Here is a 21979-nt window from a genome sequence, read left to right as displayed (position 1 = left end):
TGATCAAGGTAATTTGGTCTCAGTTATCAGTTATATGATCAAGGTAATTTGGTCTCAGTTATATAATCAAGGTAATTTGGTCTCAGTTATATGATCAAGGTAATTTGGTCTCAGTTATCAGTTATATGATCAAGGTAATTTGGTCTCAGTTATCAGTTATATGATCAAGGTAATTTGGTCTCAGTTATATAATCAAGGTAATTTGGTCTCAGTTATATGATCAAGGTAATTTGGTCTCAGTTATATGATCAAGGTAATTTGGTCTCAGTTATATGATCTAGGTAATTTGGTCTCAGTTATATGATCAAGGTAATTTGGTCTCAGTTATATGATCAAGGTAATTTGGTCTCAGTTATATGATCTAGGTAATTTAGTCTCAGTTATATGATCAAGGTAATTTGGTCTCAGTTATATGATCAAGGTAATTTGGTCTCAGTTATATGATCAAGGTAATTTGGTCTCAGTTATATGATCAAGGTAATTTGGTCACACGAATGTCATGGCAATTTTCTGTGTGAAAGTTTTCTTTGACAAACTTGTGACCAAGTGACTGATTTATCATGTGACTGATTTACAGTGACCAATTTATCATGTGACTAATTTTCAGCGACTGATTTATCCTGTGACTAATTTTCAGTGACTGATTTATCCTGTGACTGAATTACAGTGACCAATTTATCAAGTGACTAATTTTCAGTGACTGATTTATCCTGTGACTGAATTACAGTGACTGATTTATCCTGTGACTGATTTCCTGTGACCAATTTACCATGTGACTGATTAACAATGACCAATTACCATGTGACTGATTAACAGTGACCAATTTACCATGTGACTGATTAACAGTGACCAATTTACCATGTGACTAAATTACAAAGTTATGTTTTTTTCAGCCTGCAGTTAAGATGATAACACCATTAGGAGTGAAAAGTTTAACATTATCTCGACAAGTTAGTTTAGGACCCAGTTTGATATTATTTACACCTATCAATCAATTATTTGATATTAATATATATTTACATATGGTAAGTAATTTTTCTTACATAATTTTTACATCCATGTTGAGCAGCCTAGTTGAGCAGTATTGAGCAGTAAGGGCTGTCAGGGCTGTTAAATCAACATTTCAGCTACCTGTAATATGTTTTGATTTAAATTGTTTAATGTGCTTTGATTAAATTTCAAATGTATAATTTGTTTTGATTAAATTTCAGTTGTTTGATATTATTTGATTTAAATTTCAGATGTTTGATATGTTGATTTAAATTTCAGTTGTTTAATATGTTCTGATTAAATTTCAGATGTTTAATATGTTCTGATTAAATTTCAGATGTTTGATATTGTTTGATTTAAGTTTCAGATGTTTGATATGTTTTGATTTAAGTTTCAGATGTTTGATATGTTTTGATTTCAGTTTCAGATGTTTGATATGTTTTGATTTAAGTTTCAGATGTTTAATATGTTTTGATTTAAGTTTGAGATGTTTAATATGTTTTGATTAAATTTCAGATGTTTAATATGTTTTGATTTAAATTTCAGTTGAAGTATTTATCACTAGAGTTCAGTAATAATTGTGATAAGAATATAACATATGATTCTGGCTCTATGATAGAGTCATGGAAATCGTACAGTGTTCAGACAATGAACAGATACCATTCTGTGATAAAGATGTGTGAACAGTATAAACAACAGAAATATCCACAAACTTTTGATCATAAATGTTGTGTGACTATAGTGAACACAAGTGAAAGTAAAAACGTGTGTGAGTTTTGCCAACATAGAATGAGTTTGGGATCCATGCCTTTCGCTCCAATGAGTTGTGCAATAAATTTCAATTCAGGGATTTTATCTTTGCCAAAACTAGATCATTCTTTAAGTGTGAACGCTTGTGTCAGTTCACAAGACACTTATAATGGCTATGAACACTCTAGCATTACATGCAATATGTGTCCAAAATATGAACAGCGCATCAAAAGTGAAAAAATACGCAGACGGACAGACAGATATGTGTATCAAAATTTAGAAATTCTTCCACTGAGACTATGCAAACGTTTAACTCTACAAAAAATCCAAGATATTCCAAGTGCTCCTGTTTATCCTGAGTTTGAGATCCCAGAATCATTTTCTGGTCTGAGCTGTAAACAAAATAAAAGCCTTAATTTTTATGCAATTGATTCGTTACATCATTCACTATTTGCCAAACGCCTGGGTGTTAATATAGATAAGTTACGAGAACATCCTGCTACTGTTATAATAGATAAAGATGTAAGTACAATTAAGTATTTTGTTTTTCTTGATCTAATGGAGAGAGGAAGTTACTCAGTGAGTTAGATGCTTGCTATCTAACCTGAAGCTCCAGAGTTGAATCCTGGTATTGGTTTTGAATATACCTTTGGATTTTAAACAAGGTTTCCCCCTGTCAGTAGTGATCCAAGTCGAAGGGGCTGACATTGAAAAATCAGCTAGTTGTTCAGATGGGACCAAAGATAGCCTCATTGCACACTGCATAGCACTGATTATTACATTTATATATTTACTTTGAATTGGCACTGATTATTACATTTATATATTTACTTTGGATTATTATGTATAATGTAGGTTGAAGAGCATTACATTTTAAAAGAAAACTTTACAACTACTAATGTTGGTGAGTAAACTTCTTAGAATGAGTGAGTTTGATGCTCGCTTGCTTACCAGGGTCCAGGGGTCAAGCCAGGCAAAACTGTCCACATCACTCTGCATGGAGGTGCCTTTGTTTTGTCTTCATTAGCTAAAACAGAATTCAACAAAATAGAAAGTTTTGGACCATCATAATTGCTTGAGTCATATTTGAGCGAAACTTTCCGAACGAGAATTTTTTGTTTCTTACAGCCACATTTATAGTCAACTATACTAAGGGTAAATTACGACGTAAACTAGTCACTCACCAACCTATCATTAGTAGCTGTAGTCAACGTGATCTATGTGTCACCGAACTTACTTCTCAAACCTTTCATCAAACTATACATAAACCGAGCCAGGTAGGCAAATATTCATTTATTCAGCCACTTTTTTTAGTAGTTGAATTTTTCTTGTCTTTGTCCTGTTCAATGCACAATACACAATACATGTAATATTAGTGCTGGCGCGATATGTCGGTGCATCGATGTATATCGTTATGAAATGCCACAAAATCGTATCGCATGGTCTTGTATTGATACTTGACGATACCTCTCATTCCATAAAAAAGTGGGGATTTTAAAAAGTTGTTTTATGATATAACAATTTTTGTCATTGAAATTGTTAGAAACTTTTTATAAGACAGTGGACGCTAACCACTTTTATCAACTATATTACCAAATATCACAGTTATAAAGTTACGAATTGATATATATTGAAACTTAATGAAATAAAATGTTATATTTTATCCTGTTACCCCATATTGAGATATGTATCGTATCATGACCTTTGTATCATGATACATATCGTATCGTAGCATGATTGACGATACCCAGCACTAGTAATTATTAAAATGCAAATCTAAATGTTTCTTTTAGATATTTTGTTGAGGGGTTTTCACAAGCTATTCATGATCTGATGAAATACTTCTTGAAGTTATATGGAATTTGCAAAATAATGTATGCTTAAATTTTTGACTGCCTACAAATACTTGTAGTTTTTTTAAATCTCATGATGTATATCTGTCATTTAAAATCCTGTTATTATTCATATTTGACAACTTTAAAGACAAAGTTAACCGAAAATAAGGCGGATGCAACGTGGGTAGATTACTCTTAAGGCAATTAAAGCTAGCCATGCCCTCTGGCAGACCATAACTCTTGCTGGCTATAAGACAACAGGGCATTTTTACCAAAAAATCATATTTTCTTCCACTGTAGGATGTTGTAGTTTTGGTGTATTCATTATGGTGTGGTTATTGTACTAGTGTTAACCATTTATATCTATCATTAAAAAAATACTTCCGTTTTAACCAAAACATTAGATTTACTAGGTAAGTAATATGTACTCTTTGAGTATTTTGACCATGTGCACAATCTGATTTTCTCTAAGTCAGTGAATTTTTGTTAAAATAATTGCACCTTTGCACCTAATTAAAATGAGATTTGTTTCTTTTCATCTGATATTTTTCGTCCCCATTGTAATCTAACATGATTTCTACCACAGTCCATTGCAATAGGACTATTTTCAACCTATCAAAGCCTGTCATGAGAACTTGTTTCTTGATATCAATGATGTATTGTGAATTGTAGGAAAGCTAAACCCAAAAAGACTGTCACCTTGTTCTACTTAAGGTTTGGCACTTTTGGCTGCCCCACATTTTTTGTTGATATTTTGTAGGATTGATGGAGATTTAAATGATTTACCTTGGGAATATACAGTAGATAATTATCCCAGTATAATGTTTTTTCCTGCCAATAGGTAACTATTACTTACACATTACTTATTTATTTACTCGTTGAATTTTTATTTTCTTTCCTCACACAAACCTCTTATCTCCCTTTGTTCCTTCATTTACACAGTATATCAGTGATAATAGTAATAACATTATAAATGATAACTTCATTACAAAATAATAAGAAATAGGCCATACTATACAGATGAGCAAAAAGGGATTCAGTAGCCTAAATATTTGCTTTACCTGTACCACTTTTCAGAATTGAAAAATGAAGTCTTGTTTTCCTGCAATTAACAAAAATGTTCCATGGAAGTTTGGACTGTCGTCACTTCTTATAGGCAGTTATTGTAATATCTGCAGTCAAAAAGCTGAAATTGAGCTCAATCAGCTTGTAAATCAAATATTTAGATCTCTTCATCCCTTTACATAAGAACTCCTCTAAAAACTGAAAAAAAAAAACATCATGAAATTAATTTGAATTTTGCTGAAAATCTAAATAGCAATTTTCTTTTCTTTTTACACTAAGAGAACTAAGAAGACATGCCTTGAGTATCATAATACATAAGTGATTCCTAATGAAATCAGTAAAGACTCTTTTTTCTGGGATGGCGCCTTTAAGATCCTCAGATCGGCCTGAAATTGTTCTAAATAGGGGATTTGTATTATTTTCAGGTAAATATATTTTTCCCAATTTCTTGAAGGTAAGCAAGAGTGCGTATTATACAAGCCTGCGTATAATATTTGCAATTATACAGATATTGAAATTTCCTTTGACGTGAATTTGCTTTTTCATTTCAGACAGGCAGACAGTGTTGTTTTTCCACTATCAGTTCCAATAACTCTTACAAACTTAATCAAATTTATATTCCAACATTCCACATATAGATTACGTACAGAGACAGCAGTCAGTATTTGTAACAGGCAGTGTATACAGAGAAATGCAGAGTACGCACAGAGAATGTCGTATGTTTTAACTCAAAGGTTGAAGAGACTACAAACTCGCTTTACGTTTATAACTAGAGTTTCCAACCAATATGTTAATCATGCAGTGACTATTTTAAACCAAAAGATTTCCAAGTTAGTCAAGCAGTTAAATAAGGTGCAAAAATTACAAAATTATTTGCAAATATCAAAACATGAAATACACTATTCAAAAATTGCTCAATTTCTACGGTCTTAGCACATCTTGTCAAAAATTATTGCCTTAAAAATTTTAATTATACCAATGAAAGTATTTTGGTCACTGTGTCAGAGTTCTTTGTTAAATATAGGTGAAGGGGTTGACATCTAAGCATGAAGGGGTTTACATCTAATCATGCATGATGGGGTTTACATCTAATCATACATGATGGGGTTAACATCTAATCATGCATGATGGGTTTACATCTAATTATGCAGGATGGGGTTTACATCTAAGCATTTAAGTGTATTTGTTTTCATGAAGTTGTACATCATGACGGTGTACATCTAAGTGTACTTTTAATATGATTGTAGATATCTAATCATGAAGATGTACATCAAATCATTCAAGGGTACTTCTTATCATGAAGTTATACATCTAATCATGATGGTGTACTTCTAATGATGGTAGATATCTAATCATGAATGTGTTTATATCTAATCTTCAAGGTGTACATCTAGTTATGATTGTGTACATCTAATTATGAATGGGTTTACATCTAATTGTGAAGGTGTACATCTAATCATGAAGTTATATAATCATTATGCTGTTCATCTGATCATGAAAGTGTATATTTGTGAATGGTACATCTAATCATGAAAGAGTATATCTATTCGTGAAAGTGGCAAAGTGTATTCATTCTTATACAAGTGGTTTTCATAATGTACTTTTAGGAAAGGGTGCATGATTGTGTGTATCTATTCTAGATGGGTTACGCATATTTGTTAAAGTGATACTTATTTGTTAAGGGCTGCATATAATCAAGAATAGCCAACAGTGAAGTGGTATTAGGAAGGGGTACATGTAATCATTACGTACGTCTATTCTAAATTTGGTACACCTATTACGAAGGTCTCCTATGGATACATATGCTATAATCATGAATAAATACAGCCATTATTGAGCTAGTGACAGTTGACTTACTTCATACTATTGTTAGTGCACACTGTCGAAATAATTTGAGCCTACTCAGAAACATCTTTTGCCAAATTCCTATGCCTACAAACATAGAAGTAAATGATGCTGTGATTTTTAATGCAAAATTTTGAAATCTCAAGGGTACAGGAGTTGGGGGAAAATGTAACCCTTGATACAGGAGACTGATATTCTTCTCTTATATGACCAGTAACTCAATGTGCCCCTTAAATCTCAGTTCAGTGAGAGATTGGGTTACATTATTGTATAGGATAACGATTGAAATGTGAGACCACTCATATATTTGAAAAACAAAAATGGCGTGATATATCAAGGCTTTAATTGAGTCATAGTCTGGGCATATTAAAGTGAATGAAATGGCCATTTTAAACTTTATATTAAGGTGGAGGATTTTGCTGTAAATATTTAAGTCAAGTCTTATATAAATTCATATATTTTTTAATGATTTGTTGATGAAATATTATCAATTGTTATTGTTTTTATATCATTTACTGTTGATTTCTTGTAAAATTGATCAGTGGCGGCGCCAGCCTCCCGAGACCAGGGGTACAAATAGGGGGCAGATGGACTTAATTAGGGGTGGAGGGGGGGGGGGATAACTGTCTTGGTTGAGATTCAAAATGCAGAAGCGCCATAGTCGCAAGTCTTCCATATAGCGTCTTAGTGGGTTCTCCCAAGAACATTTTTAAGAAATAGATTTGATGCATTCTGACACATTTTTGGGGGAAAAAGCGTTAAGACATAAATTTTGAAATCTGTCCCCAAGGACCCCCACTGGCCCCACTGAAATTGATGTCAATTCAAATAAGTCTTCAAATAAATTATTGAATATATACAGGACAGTATTTTCTATTGATAGGGTAGTGTTAACTTGACTATAGTGATGTTCAGGAACACATGTTGTCGCAAATATTGAAATTGTAAGAGGATTATAACGATAGTAGATAACTTCGACCTGCGTTGGTGAAATAGGAAGCATTTACTCTTTATCTTCCAGGCCCATACCCAGACTCGATTATTCGGAGGGGCAAGCTATATATACGGAGGGGCAATGGCGCATGGTGTATAGTTGCAGTAATTTCAGGGAGGCAATCAATTGCCCCCTCTCCATTTGTCCCCTTTTAGCTACAGGCTTGTTACCTTCACATTTGATCTTATACCTGCACAGCAATGCAAATCAGTTACAACTGAACGATATATCACATTTTCAATCACAGTATTCGAGACCACAGGGGTTAATAACAACGGGATTAATATTCAGAGAGGGAGGAAGACGTTCATGTATACACTTGCCAAATTGAATCAAAACTTGAAGGTTTAAGATCGCTCACGAGGAAAAGTATGATAACAAAGAGTTAAGGGAAAATATTAAATTATAATCATAATTAATTTTTAAAATTTATTATTATCTTATTATTCATGACTTCCTTGTCTTATCAGTAGGACGTAAAACTCCATTGATTTCATTTCATTCCCTTGTCTTATCTAGAATGTCCTGGTTACACTTTATCTATTTCAAAGTTGTTTGTGTATTTAACATTTCGTACTGTTCCACAACGTATCTAAAGGCCACGGTTCGCCGTTTTCGGGGTTTGAATTAGGTCTTGAATATATGTAAAATAGTCTTAAGACGTACTAGAACTGCACGAAAATCGTGTTATCTCTTCAAAGATACCTCAAACTAGAAATTTCCTATTTCTGTTTTGCTCAATTTTATGAAAACTATAAAACAAAATCTGAAGAAACGTGTCCCATAACTTATCTGATAGTTTTAACTAAATAAATTCTGCCGCTTTTTAACTTTTAACGCCAAAACTATTTAAAAGGTTTGCGTAAACGTTTTAAGTTCGTTATGCTTTTTGGTAAACGTAAGAAAACTGAATGAAATGAATGATTTTCCTAAATGTGCTGTTGATCTTTTTTTTCTTTTTCTGGTCGTAGTCTGTAAAGAAAACTTAAAAATAAAAATGGTAAAGCAGTTTTGGTTTGATCAGTTCTCTACGCATGAGATTTCGGAGTGTATGAACAACAGAACTTTTTGCCAATTTTTTGCAACGCGCACTGCACTGCAGACGACACAATTTTGTAGATTTTGCCAAAAATTGTTTAGGTGATTACAAAATCGGTGTTGAATAAATTGGGTTTTCTCGGCCACATAATCTTGCATTTCAGACTTGTATATAGATAGTTCAAAACATATCGAGTAAGTTGGTGTACCCTCTTAGTTTAAACTCTTATTGTGTTTCGAACCCATAATATAAATAATATATAAATGAGACCTTTAGATCAGGAAGAAAATTAAATCAAATTTTCACATGTTGGTCCTTCAAGTTTACTTTAATCAATGATGACTCACAGTAACATTATTGTCATGTTAAAGCCGAGGACATACTGGGCGAATTTTTCATGGCGAATAGTTCGGGCGAGTCCATCGCCAGCAAACTTCGCCTAATGTGTCCAGTGCTATGACATTCGCCCTAGCATCGAAAGCTTGTTTGATATTATTAGCCTGAATATTCAGCGACTTCGACTCGTTCGGCAAGTGTGTCCACTCTGGCGAAATCTATTGCGAACTTTCCTATAACTCAACCGATCACAGAAGCCCGTAGCGTCACCTCCAGTGATGCAATGTGGAGTGCATAAAAGGCAGAGGAATTAAAAATGTTATGGGAGTCAAAGCATTAGCCGTAAAACCAAAAGAACTCCCAGTGCAACTGCCACTTTTTTTCTGTACGCGTATTTAATTTGTAGGCGAGTTATCAACGGAGGTATTCACACAGTGTGTCCTTAGCTTTAATGTATTAATATTCAATAAACGATAAACGGGTGTTATTCATTTAGTGTATGACATAGATATTTGGTGTTTTCCCGCGCTAACAAAGACGTATCGATATAAAAAGAACCAGGGCAATTTCCGTGTATATAGATATACTATACGCTTTACGACGATTTATTTCATTTTAATGTAGTATCTAATCGATTAAACATTCGGCTTGAGTTGACGCCTTTTCTGTCAGAATGTTGAAGTTTTTGATCGCTTTCTCTATAATTAGCATTGCTGCTGCTGTCGATTCTCCAGATGGTGATCCAGTGCTACGGATGGATTCAAGAGTCTACAAAAGATGCATTGAAGATTCGAATAACGAAGTTGCTAAATTTGATGTACTCCCTATTTATGGATGGGATAACCTTCGGAATAAATATGGTGGTATGGTGATCGAACCTAGGTACGACTCGTGTAAACTTGATGGAAACTTCTTAATACCCGATGACGTGTACCTTATTCCTCAACGACGAAGCAGAATTCAACAATTTGCTGAACTCATCAACCATTGGCAGAATTATACAAGTATGACGTCCAAGTCTATCAATGCCGAAGCTGGGTAGAATTTCCGTGGTGTCGGAATAAGTGGGAAATACTCAAATGATTATGAAACAGCCAAATCAAAGCAAATCAACAGAAAATCAGAAGTTACCCGAATCCAAATTAGATACATCCGATATACAGCAAAGCTTCAATATGGCGCTCCACTCCACCCAAGCTTCAAGAAAGCCTTAATGAAAATCGCTAAAAGTATTCAACTTAATTACACTGGAGAAGCAACGTACTTGAGTGAGCTTTTAGTTCGTGATTTCGGAACTCATTATCGTTAATAGTATCACAGCGGGTGCGGCTTTGGTTCAAGAGGATTTTGTAACTCGACAGTTTATGGCACAAAATGAAAACCAAAAGCGAACTATTTTGGCTTCTGCAAGTGCAAACTTTTTCAATATAGTCCACGCAAGCTTTAGTCGTTCATCGACGGTATCCAGTTCCACCAAACAATCCTACGAAAAAAGCATAACCAGCTCTCAGATAATGGCGTATGGTGGATCGGTGTTTACATTTCAAGATTACTCTGTAAACAAATGGGCAGAAAAATTGGATAAGAATTTAGTAGCTATGGACAGAGCAGGTGAACCACTCCATCTTTTAATAACCCACGAAAACCTGCCAGAAATCCCCACTTTCTTAGCTCATCAAGTTAAGCAACACGTTTATGATGCCATATGGAAATACTATGAATATAATATATACCGAGGCTGTATGAATTTGGACTCTCCCAATTTCTCATACATAGCCAATGTTGATGATGAAAGTTGCGAGGCTGCTGCATCGAATTTAACTTTTGGTGGAGTTTATCAGATGTGTACCATGACTCGAAGAGATGCTGGTGATCTTTGTGGAAAGTTGAGCCAGGAGAATCCCAAAACAGGAAAATTTTCATGTCCTGCCAATTATCAAGCCGTGAAACTCTACACGGAAGATTACAAACGATCAACTCCCTACAGAAACTGTAGAAAATGTGGATGGTGGAGTCGCTGCTGTTCCTCGGGCACCAGACGTTCGTATGCCACTTTAACAGTCTACTGGTGTGTCGCATTAAAACCCGTTCCTCGCAACTCTGGTTACTTGTTTGGAGGTGTTTACTCTTCCCGTGTTGACAACCCAGTTACAATGGATAATTCCTGTCCAGATACCTATATATCGAGAATGATCGGCAGTGATCTGTATGTTTGTTTGAGTGATGATTTTGAACTAGGAAATCGACTTTCTCTACCATTTGGTGGATTCTTTAGCTGTAATAGTGGTAATCCCTTAGCCGGAGCCACGCCAAGCACTCCCGGTAACAACAAACAAGGACCTAAAGAATGTCCCAAAGGTTACAGTCAACATCTTGCCATCATTAGCCAAGAATGTTCTGTGTATTATTGTGCTGCTTCAGGGTCATTTTCTGTGAACGGCCCAGCCCCGATACAAAGACCACCATTCAGTGAGGAACCACAATATGTTCCTGATAACGAACAGTTTGTATTTTATAATCTAAATACTAGTAAATGGGAAATGGCCCGGGATGAAGAAACAATGGAGAAGATGAAACCTGAAACTAGTAAATTGATAGCTCGGTCTCTTTCTACAGTACCAGCTCTTAACTTGGTGTTGACAATTTTTACAGCTGCTATTGTTATCGTTATTCTTTAGGTTGTGAGTTTTTTTTTTAATTTTTTTAATTTTTTAAATTTTTTTAAATTTTTTTTAATTTTTTTAATTTTTTTAATTTTTTCAATTTTTTAATTTTTTTAATTTTTTTTCATTGTTAATGTGCAAATAACCTATTGGTTAATGATATCTCACTTATAATATTAACCAATCAACGTTCTTAGTATTGCAATTTGGTGATCTTAAGGAGACAGTTCACCATCCGAACTAAGCTAAGCTAATCAGTAATCTTCACAGCTCACTTTCAAAATTTGAGCCTTCAAATCCACGTGTGTTCAGAAATATTCATATTTGAAAGTTAGAATGACGACTCGTCTTTTCTTGAGACTCCGTCATATATATGTCAGAACAGAAAATGAAATATAGAAAATGAAATTGCTTGTTTGAGGTAATTTTGAAGGAATGATGCGATTCTCGTACATTTTTAGTACTTCTAAAGACTATTGACAGAATACATTCAAGACTCAAATCAATACACGAAATGGCGACCCATTCCTTAAAATTCTCAGAATTTTATACAAATATACCTTACTTTGTACAAATAATTCTCATTTTTTAAAAATATTGTAGCATTTCTTTTACATTATTTTAATCATATTTTTCATTAAGAGATCGAGAAAGAGATCATTTAAATACGGTCCCTGATTAACTAAAACAAGTCATAATTGATGCAAAATATCTCAATTTTAGTTTATTGATGATTACTTCGGACGAGTTTGAACGTTTTATCAGATATTTCCTAGCTTAATGGAAAAAAAAAAAAATTACAAAAAAATCTTATTAATTGTTCTTCTATCTTATACCTTATACCTTATATAAACATTGTAGTTTTAGATTCGATTTTCATTTCCTTATACTTTACATAGACAATAAAAGATTTTATAATCAATATTTGGTGTGGCAAATTTATAAAAAAAATACTTATTCTATGAAACTTTCGTATATCTAAGATGAATTGTACGTTTTCCTTTGAAAATATGAAAGACATCGAAAAAAAATTGTACAAGTACTCTCACGAACAAAATAGCATGTCAAATACCAAGGCAACTTAATTTGCTGATCCCTTGGATTCCGTTTTTTATTCAGTGATTGTCATATTTTCAGGGTTGGACAACGACATCTTGAACTATATCTGTGAGAATTTTGCAAGCAACAGCCGAGATACTACTCGTCGAATTTTTGGACTTTTTTGTATTATTATGAGTATGAAGAAAAATATTTCCTTCTAAATGCGATATATTTAAATAAGCACTCGACATTTAGAAGGAAATATTTTTCTTCATACTCATAATAATTTGTGAATTCCCAGAGATTCCCCGATTCATAAAGGAGGCTATTTCAAGAAACTTTCGTATTATAAAGTGAAAGGTAATTTATATCCTGGTTTGCTTTTGACTAATCCTGAACTAACAAAATTGAAATCAGAATGTGACTGCGGCCATTCGCTTTGTTTCAACAGTCACGTTTTATTTAATCAAATTGTTTCGCCATATCATATTCATCATAAGGAAGATACACATTTTGGTGGCCATTTTGTATGGTATGATATTGATGCGGATAGAATACACAGTCAACGCCATCACACATTTTCCAACTACATGGGTGACAATTAAAGGGACAGCTTCGCCATCTGTTTGATCAATCGTACCTTAGCATCTTAAATGGGAATATTTTACCTTAACTTATTAGTAATAGTGTTCACAGTTTACATTCAAAATTTCAGCCTTCAAACCCAAGTGTGTCCAGAATTATCCAGGTTTCCATTTCTCAAGACTGCCATAATTATAAAGACATAATATGGAAATAGAAAGTGAAATCCTAGATTGAGGTATTTTTGAAGGACTCGTGAGATTTTCTTAGACTTCTAATACTTCTGAAGACAATTTGTATTCAATGTAAAATATCAAATTAGTACTACAGCTTTTACCACAACGTCAAATCTTAAAATAGAACTACCACTTTTACCACAATGTAAAATATTAAAATAGAACTATCATTTTTACAAGAATGTAAAATATCAAAATGAAACTACCACTTTTATCACAATGTAAACTATTGAAATATAACTACAACTTTTACCAGAATGTAAAATATTTGAATAGAACTACCACTTTTACAACAATGTAAAATATTATAATAGAACTATCACTCTTACCACAACATAAAATCATAATAAAACTACCCCTTTTACAAGAATGTAAAATATCAAAATGGATTTACCACTTTTACCACAATGTAAAATATTGAAATATAACTACAACTTTTACCACAATGTAAACTATTTGAATAGAACTACCACTTTTACCACAATGTAACATATTAAAATAGACCTACTAATTTTACCAAAATGTAACATATTAAAATAGAACTATCACTTTTACCACAATGTAAAATATTAAAATAGAACTCTTAATGTAAAATATTAAAATAGAACTACAACTTTTACCACAATGTAAAATATTAAAATAGAACTCTTAATGTAAAATATTAAAATAGAACTACAACTTTTACCACAATGTAAAATATTAACATAGAACTCTTAATGTAAAATATTAAAATAGAACTACAACTTTTACCACAATGTAAAATATTAAAATAGAACTCTTAATGTAAAATATTAAAATAGAACTACAACTTTTACCACAATGTAAAATATTAACATAGAACTACAACTTTTACCACAATGTAAAATATTATAATAGAACTACAACTTTTACCACAATGTAAAATGTAAAATAGAACTCTCAATGTAAAATATTAACATAGAACTCACTATAACTGTCTTTTCTCAATATATTAAATATGCTTTAAAACAGGACCTGAAACATGTTGTTTGGACTGCGACCATTTGCGATCTTATGGCGACTGAAATGTATTTGGTCACCAGCAAACGTGAAAAACCGCGAGAAAAAGTCCATTAAAATTACATATTCTACAACAATCACTATCAATCTGTGACATATGAGACCACATTGCGTTCTTAAATTTACATATAGAATTTATTTCATGTCTACACTTCGAGACGAGTTCGGAATGTTTGTTTAAAGACGAGTCCTTAGGGCCATTAATGATGGAAAGATTTTCAGTACAAACTTTTCTCGTGAAATATGGTTATCTCCCTTTTAATGTATTCTAGGTACTTCACCATCATAGATTGCCTTTATATAACTTATATGTAAGACAAAACAGGATCAAACCGCATCATCTTGTTCCATTCTACATTTAGAAGACTTAAACCTACCATTTCCTGAAAATCAATAGCTGAAAATCAATAGCTGAAAATCAATAGCTGAAAATCTGTTGGGTATCTTTAATTAAAAAACCCCAATGAAAGTTATTAAATGATAACAACCAAGTCATATAACTCCATTAATATTTTATATTAAGTCAACAAACTCATATCAAACCATGAAATTGCTTTTCAGTTCGTGTTACTGTTTATATATTTTCTTTGCTATGTTTTGTTTATTTGTCATTTACTTTAGTTCATTGGTTGCTGCGAATTTTAAGAGCTATATTACACTGAGTAAAATGGACCACATGGAAAGTGTTTTTTTTTAAGGAATTGTAAAGAGGTTTTCTTAGCTGCTATTCCACTTAATCTAAGTAATTGATTACGCAAAATATGCTTGTAATACAATTTCCACCATTCCAATATTAAGTCAGACGTCTGTGGTTTCTGCAATTCCACTAAGACTATGTGCTTGATGGCGTCACTAATCGCGAAAGGCTTATGTGATGAAGCATTTTTTACGTTAATTGATGTACACTAAGTTTTAGCAAATCAATGCTATCAATTTCCCCGATACGCATACAAATTTAGAAAACCTCTTTACAACACCTTTAAGCCTACATATCTTTAATGTAATATGTTTAAACAATAGACCGTACTGTGTTATCTATCCGCACCTGTTTGACACGGGAAACATTGTCCCTGGATTAGCATTCCCTTCCGAATACAAATCGTAATGTTTGTACTTTTTGATAAGTATATCAATGATAATTATATCAAATGAATAACGTTTGCTATGTATTCATGCCTCTAAATAGAGTGACGGAGATGAATGACATTAAACGAAAAACGCCAATTGAATATTCAATATAGATATATTCAGCATTTCAACCATTCACTTTAAACATTTTCTTTAAATATTCGCTTCTAGTATCCAAACGCAAAATATGTAGAAAAATATTAGATTTTGTTATCAACTGGAAATTATGCCAATAAATGCCTTTCCTGTACAAAATTGGATTTATTATACACCTTATTATGGATAAATATTATTCAATCTAAGTAAAAATGTTTTATTTTGAATGACAGTGGTGCTTTATGCTTGGTCGGCGACTTTTGCAGATCATTGAATTGAAAGGAAAATGAGTCTGATTGGAATATGACGATGATAAAACAATCGGCGACAAATATCATAAATTCTGTCGGCAGCACGATAATCTTGTCGTGAAAGCGCTGGCACACACGTGAGATTTTACTGCAGACCTTGAGCATTCATGTTATAGACATATTTGTTTACCCCGATTGATAAGGATTAATTGAAACATTGAAACTGGTTGTTCAAGACTTCAAGCGTTTGTTAACAATGTCAATAAAAACAAATATTTGGTAAGACAGAAAATTAAATTGATAAAATTTATGATAAGCGGTTCGATAGACAAAACGGGAACTATTTTTAAATACATGGTTAATTGGTAAAATGCCGAAAGTAAAACTATGAAAATCAAGGCACTTATTATCTTTTCAATTGACAATAAATTAATGCAAAATGTTACTTTCTCAATGAAGAAGATTATCACATCGAAAACGTTACTGTCTATTATATAAGTTTTTGCTTTGCTTTTTTTCTATTTTTCTTATATCATTAATATTTTTTTTAAATATCCTTGAAACTATACTACAATTATACTATACACGTACTATAAAGCAGTTTAATTCCCAATAAAGTTTGTCAATCCTGAAACAGGCCTATTGCCTACTTCTCAATCTAAAGAAGAGTAGTAAATCAACTCAATGATCCGGTAAACCATAATCATAACCTGGACCCCATCTCAAGAGTCATGGTTTTACGTAGTTTCTTAACAACAAATAAGGTAAGGAATTACACCAACTGGTAAAAAATTTTGTTTGAAAATCTATCAATCTATAGACAAGAGTAATAAATCAACTCAATGATCCGGTAAACCATTACCATGACCTTGACCTCATCAGATAAAGTCTTGCTGTCAGTATCATGTTGATATTCAGCTGTGTCAATATTGACTCAACCAGAAATCAACTAGTTTTTAACATGTCAGTCCTGTCAATCGTATTAATTTAACGCTTAGTGCTGTATTTATACAGACCTTCTGATAATGAGACCTTATCAAACAGAAACTCTTGTAGTGGAACGCTTCTAATGAGCTACATAGTCCATTTCAGTAAGTCCGAATCGTTCCGTCGTTCGGGCGAGAGTGAAATTTATGGAAAACACACGATTGAAATTCAAAGTTCTAATAACGAGTAAAATTATATATTCTACACATTCTGATTAAAATTCAATTTTTTACAAACGAGTGAAATTCAAATTTCTACAAACGAGTGAAATTCAAATTTCTTCAAACGACCAAGTTTCATATTTCTACACATGAGTAAAATTAAAATATATACAAACGATTAAAATCTAAATTTCTACAAACAAGTATAGTTCAAATTTCTATACACGAGTGAAAATCAAATTTATACACAGTAAAATTCAAATATCCACAAGCGAGTAAGATTCTTATTTCTACGAACGAGTAAAATAAAAAAATCCTCAAACGAGTAAAATTCATATTTTTACAAACGAGTGAAATGGATTTGAAGGCTCAAATTCGGCTGTGAACACTATTACTGATGTTGCTTAGTTGAAAAAAGGCTTCTTTCTAAGACTATGGTACGATTGACAAATACGAGTGAAAAAAAAAAGAAGCATTATAGAAATAAGCATATTGAAAAAAGGGAGAACAAGTCGGACTACATATCGGATCAATTAAATGGTTGTCAGTTTTTATTTGTATAATACATGTGAACAAAAGACAGACAAGTTAAGATGTATTACCTACTAATTGTTATTGTTGTTTAATGGGCAGACTTGTCGATAAATGAGTTATATTGTTATGATTATCATTCATGTATGGATTTATTACAATAATAACAGTACTGTTCGCAATTAACTCGATCATTCTGTCTCCGAGATAGAGTCTTTTCTTAGTTTGATTTGACAGTGCTGTTGGCATATTTTAGGCTATATTGACACTATGACAAACTGCGTTTTTGTTACATTGTATATTGCATTTTGACACTGTGGTATACTACAATTTGGTACACTTTGACATTGTGGTATACTACATATTGGTATACTACACTTTGACACTGTGGTATACTACATTTTGGTATACTACACTTTGACACTGTGGTATACTACATTTTGTTACACTTTGACACTGTGGTATACTACATATTGGTATACTACATTTTGACACTGTGGTATACTACAATTTGGTACACTTTGACACTGTGGTATACTACATATTGGTATACTACACTTTGACACTGTGGTATACTACATTTTGGTATACTACACTTTGACACTGTGGTATACTACATTTTGGTATATTACACTTTGACACTGTGGTATACTACTTATTGGTATACTACATTTTGTCACTATGTTATACTAAATTCTGACATTGTCGAATACTACACACCCTGTGGTATAATACATTATTTGACACTGTGGTATACTTTTTTTTGACACAGTGGTATACTACACTTTGGCACTGTGGTATACTATATTTTGACATTGTGATATACTACATTTTGGCTCTGTGGTAAACTACATTATTTCACACCATTCAAATGGAATGAAATGAGGATTTACGAGCTACTTTTCTTTGCCTGACTAGGTAAATAAAGTCGAGATAGAGTTTGCAAAAATAACATTCAAGCGAAATTGGTTTAGTCAACTTAACGTTTTGCATGTTCAACTAGTTTTTGATTTAATGAAAAAAAAATCCGTAAATTATTAAATTTACTAGGGGTAAATCCTAGGTATATATCCGTAGCTATGACGAAACATTGAAAGGCGCTGCAAATCAGTTCTAGGTCGATATATTTCGGTGAGTTGTCCAGGCGGCTGCTTCAATATCATTTCGTAATGTAATGTATGTCCTAAGAGTAACACGTAGTTACATCAATTAACACTTCGGCAAATAAAATAATGATTGCGAAATAGCTAGGCTTACATCATTTCATGACCTAGAAACGACTTTAACAATGGTGACAGTGAAATATTGTACTAAGCTTTAAGAATGAGTATTCCCAATCGGTAAGCATGTACTTATCAATATGATCATATTCACTATAACGGGTATCGCCCACTTTTAATTAAATCCTTAGGGTTATTATTTTATTTCTTAGAGAGATATGGCCATCTTCAAGGGACTGTAAGCGGAACCCCAAATTGTACCACCACTTAAATTTACCCGCTTGTGCCCAAAAATATGTGTCAGAATTCACAAAACCAATTCAATTTTTCAAACATTTTCTTGGGAGAACCCTTTTAGACGCACTTTGGTGTCGACAATGTTGTCCCAAAGCCCATCCCAACTTTGCTCGTCTCAAATTATAATAGTTGATATTGATAGAGGGTATTATATCACGGTGAAAAGATAAAGTAGGTCAGAATATTTATGTATATAAGTAGTGGTCTAATTCAAATATTGTGCAAACCGAAGAAAGATAATTGACAAAAACTTGACAGAATGTTCAACTGTTGTAAGAAAACTAAAAGAAAACGGGCAATCCCGAGTAAAATTGACAGGTAATGTGAATACTTTTCTGAATAATTTTAATTGTGTCGATTTCCGTTTTTATCCCGCATCCCTCGACCCCGCCATGGTCCATTGGTCAAGACTCAAACAGGTAAAAAAAAGAAGCCAACAACCAGGCCAATCCAAAATCATTTTTTCATCAAGTAGTCGTTCACTTTTTAATATCGAAGCTTCAATCATTGATGTTTCTGTTTTCACAATTGATCAAAACCGAACAATTGCTTGTATATTTCAGTGTGAATTTGAGAGAATTTGAACAAGCTGCTACATCTGCTGACATTGATAAAGTTTGTAAAGATCTAAAAGAGAAGAAGGATGATATCAATAAGCATCCTTGTAAGGCGACCGAAAAGAATCAGCATGGAGCAGTGAAACTTGAACAAGCTGCTACATCTGCTGACATTGATAAAGTTTGTAAAGATCTAAAAGAGAGGAAGGATGATATCAATAAGCATCCTTGTAAGGCGACCGAAAAGAATCAGCATGGAGCAGTGAAACTTGAACATGCTGCTGCATCTGCTGACATTGAAAAAGTTTGTAAAGATCTAAAAGAGAAGAAGGATGATATCAATAAGCATCCTTGTAAGGCGACCGAAAAGAATCAGCATGGAGCAGTGAAACTTGAACAAGCTGCTACATCTGCTGACATTGAAAAAGTTTGTAAAGATCTAAAAGAGAAGAAGGATGCTATCAATAAGGATCTCTTTAAAGCGACTGAAAAGAATGATTATGAAAAAGTGAAAATTCTTCTCGAAAACGAAGCCAGTGTCAATCAGAGGAGTGAGTTTTCAGATAGCACGCCTCTTGTGTTAGCTGTTAAAAATAACTACGGAGAAATGTCAATGCTCTTGATAGAATTTGGATCAGATGTCAATGCTAGAGACAAGTACAATGATTCACCGTTATTACTTGCAATTGAAAACAATAACGCCCATCTTGCTGAAGAACTTATCGCTCATGGGGCTGACATCAACGTAAAAGATAGCTCTGGACAAACAGTTCTTCTGGTGGCTTCCGAGGGCTTGCCTACCTTGATACCCTCTTTAATAACAAAAGGCCTAGATGTGAATGCAGTGGACACCAGAACGAATTCAAACGCCTTACACAAAGTTATCAAACATATGGACACACATGTCTTTGATAGTGGTGCAATCAATGCAATAAATGCTTTACTAGATGCTGGATGTGATGCATCACTTAAAACAAAAGATGGCGTCACGCCACTCATGGTGGCCATGACTAATGATTTTTCTAGATTTGATTTTGAACCTACAGAGTACAACAGATATTTCAGAGAACAAATGTCCAACACTTTTGAGAAATTTATTACCAAATGTAATAATTTAGATTCTGAAAACAAAAATGGTGAAACAGCTCTGATGTGGGCGGCTGAGATGGGACTTTTACACCATGTCAAAACATTGGTTGAGAGAGGCTGCTCCATTGACAAACAATCTTGTTCAAAATGGACAGCCCTACGATTTGCGGTGGTATCAGATGAGCCGGGGGTGCTGGAAGTAGTGAAATATCTTCTTGATCAAGGTGCAGATTACGAGGTTATTGACAACGAAGGGTCATCCCCAATTCAGGAGGCCTTTTTTTCAGATAGTGAAATAATTGAGTTATTTCTTCGGTACGGATGTCGTATCGATTTCAGTTTAATCAATTTCGACAAATTAATGAACTCAATAATAAGCAGGATGATTCCTTTAGATATTTTGGAAACTATGTACTGGTATGGAAGTTGTTCTGAGACTGACGTTTTGCGTTGTTTAGAAAATCCGAAATTTATACTTTGTTGTGAACCGAAGTATCATAAAAGAGCAAATTGGCTATCTGAATTGTGCTCGAAGCCAAGGACTCTAAAATCAAATTGTCGAATTGCGATCAGGCATTGTCTTCAGAAAGCTTTGGGTTTAGAGAAAATGAATCTTTTGCCTGTTCCATCAAAGATTAGGCAATATCTGAATCATGAAATAAACGACGAAATCTTCATAGACGAATCACAATCGGAACCTGAGTTGATTGAAGAGAAGTTTGAATATAGAAATATTGATGATTTTTACAGATGGGCAGATCAGTTTGGTTACTTTTAATTATGCGGTTGAACAGAATGCCATACTTTTTCACAATGTCAAGCTGTTACGAAATTCGTCTTATACCTGGACTACAATATCACATTTCTTGTATCACATAATGCAGCGATTTGCTTGGATTGTACGCTAGCGACTACAACCAATCATAGGCCTCGACAGACAGACTGTCAACGCTATGGCTTATTGTTCACAAATTTTCTGTCGACGACAGTGGTTGGCCGTATTCGCTACTTTTATAAACTTCCATGATACAAGAAAGGTGGCTATTGCAGTCAAGGTATAAGACGGAGATTGACATTCAGAAAATTATATTTGTTAAAATGAGGCAATAAGGCAAAGTTGTTCATCAACTTCATGGGTCTGATCAGCTACACAAAGTAAGACGTAAAACTCGTTAAATATATAACCACCATGATAATGTTTATGGGCGACCATATAATACCCATGTATAGGTATTTCTATTGGAACCA

General features: G+C 33.4%; 3 protein-coding genes across 3 annotated transcripts; all 3 read left to right on the top strand.

Annotated features, from left to right (window-relative positions):
• Window positions 1-3878: 3878 nt before the first annotated feature.
• LOTGIDRAFT_98011 (hypothetical protein) lies at window positions 3879-5312 on the top strand (the record flags this gene model as incomplete). Its single annotated transcript, XM_009066067.1, has 3 exons — window positions 3879-3988; window positions 4336-4416; window positions 5192-5312. Coding segments are annotated over 3 exons (312 nt in total), but the record flags the coding sequence as incomplete, so codon positions are not given.
• Window positions 5313-9359: 4047 nt separating this feature from the next.
• On the top strand, window positions 9360-11539 carry LOTGIDRAFT_235984 (hypothetical protein). Its single transcript, XM_009066066.1, has 2 exons — window positions 9360-9736; window positions 10167-11539. Exons 1-2 carry the CDS (start codon window positions 9528-9530, stop codon window positions 11530-11532), a joined length of 1575 nt encoding a protein of 524 aa, XP_009064314.1. The 5' UTR covers window positions 9360-9527; the 3' UTR covers window positions 11533-11539.
• Window positions 11540-19344: 7805 nt separating this feature from the next.
• Window positions 19345-21509, top strand: LOTGIDRAFT_168182 (hypothetical protein; the record flags this gene model as incomplete). Its single annotated transcript, XM_009066065.1, has 3 exons — window positions 19345-19403; window positions 19649-19872; window positions 20470-21509. 3 exons carry the CDS (start codon window positions 19345-19347, stop codon window positions 21507-21509), a joined length of 1323 nt encoding a protein of 440 aa, XP_009064313.1.
• Between the last annotated feature and the right edge of the window lie 470 nt (window positions 21510-21979).

Source organism: Lottia gigantea (assembly GCF_000327385.1).
Source record: "Lottia gigantea unplaced genomic scaffold LOTGIsca_73, whole genome shotgun sequence".
Classification (NCBI taxonomy): domain Eukaryota; kingdom Metazoa; phylum Mollusca; class Gastropoda; family Lottiidae; genus Lottia; species Lottia gigantea.
Note: the sequence above shows the minus strand (reverse complement) of the source record. Positions and strands in the feature narration are given on the sequence as shown.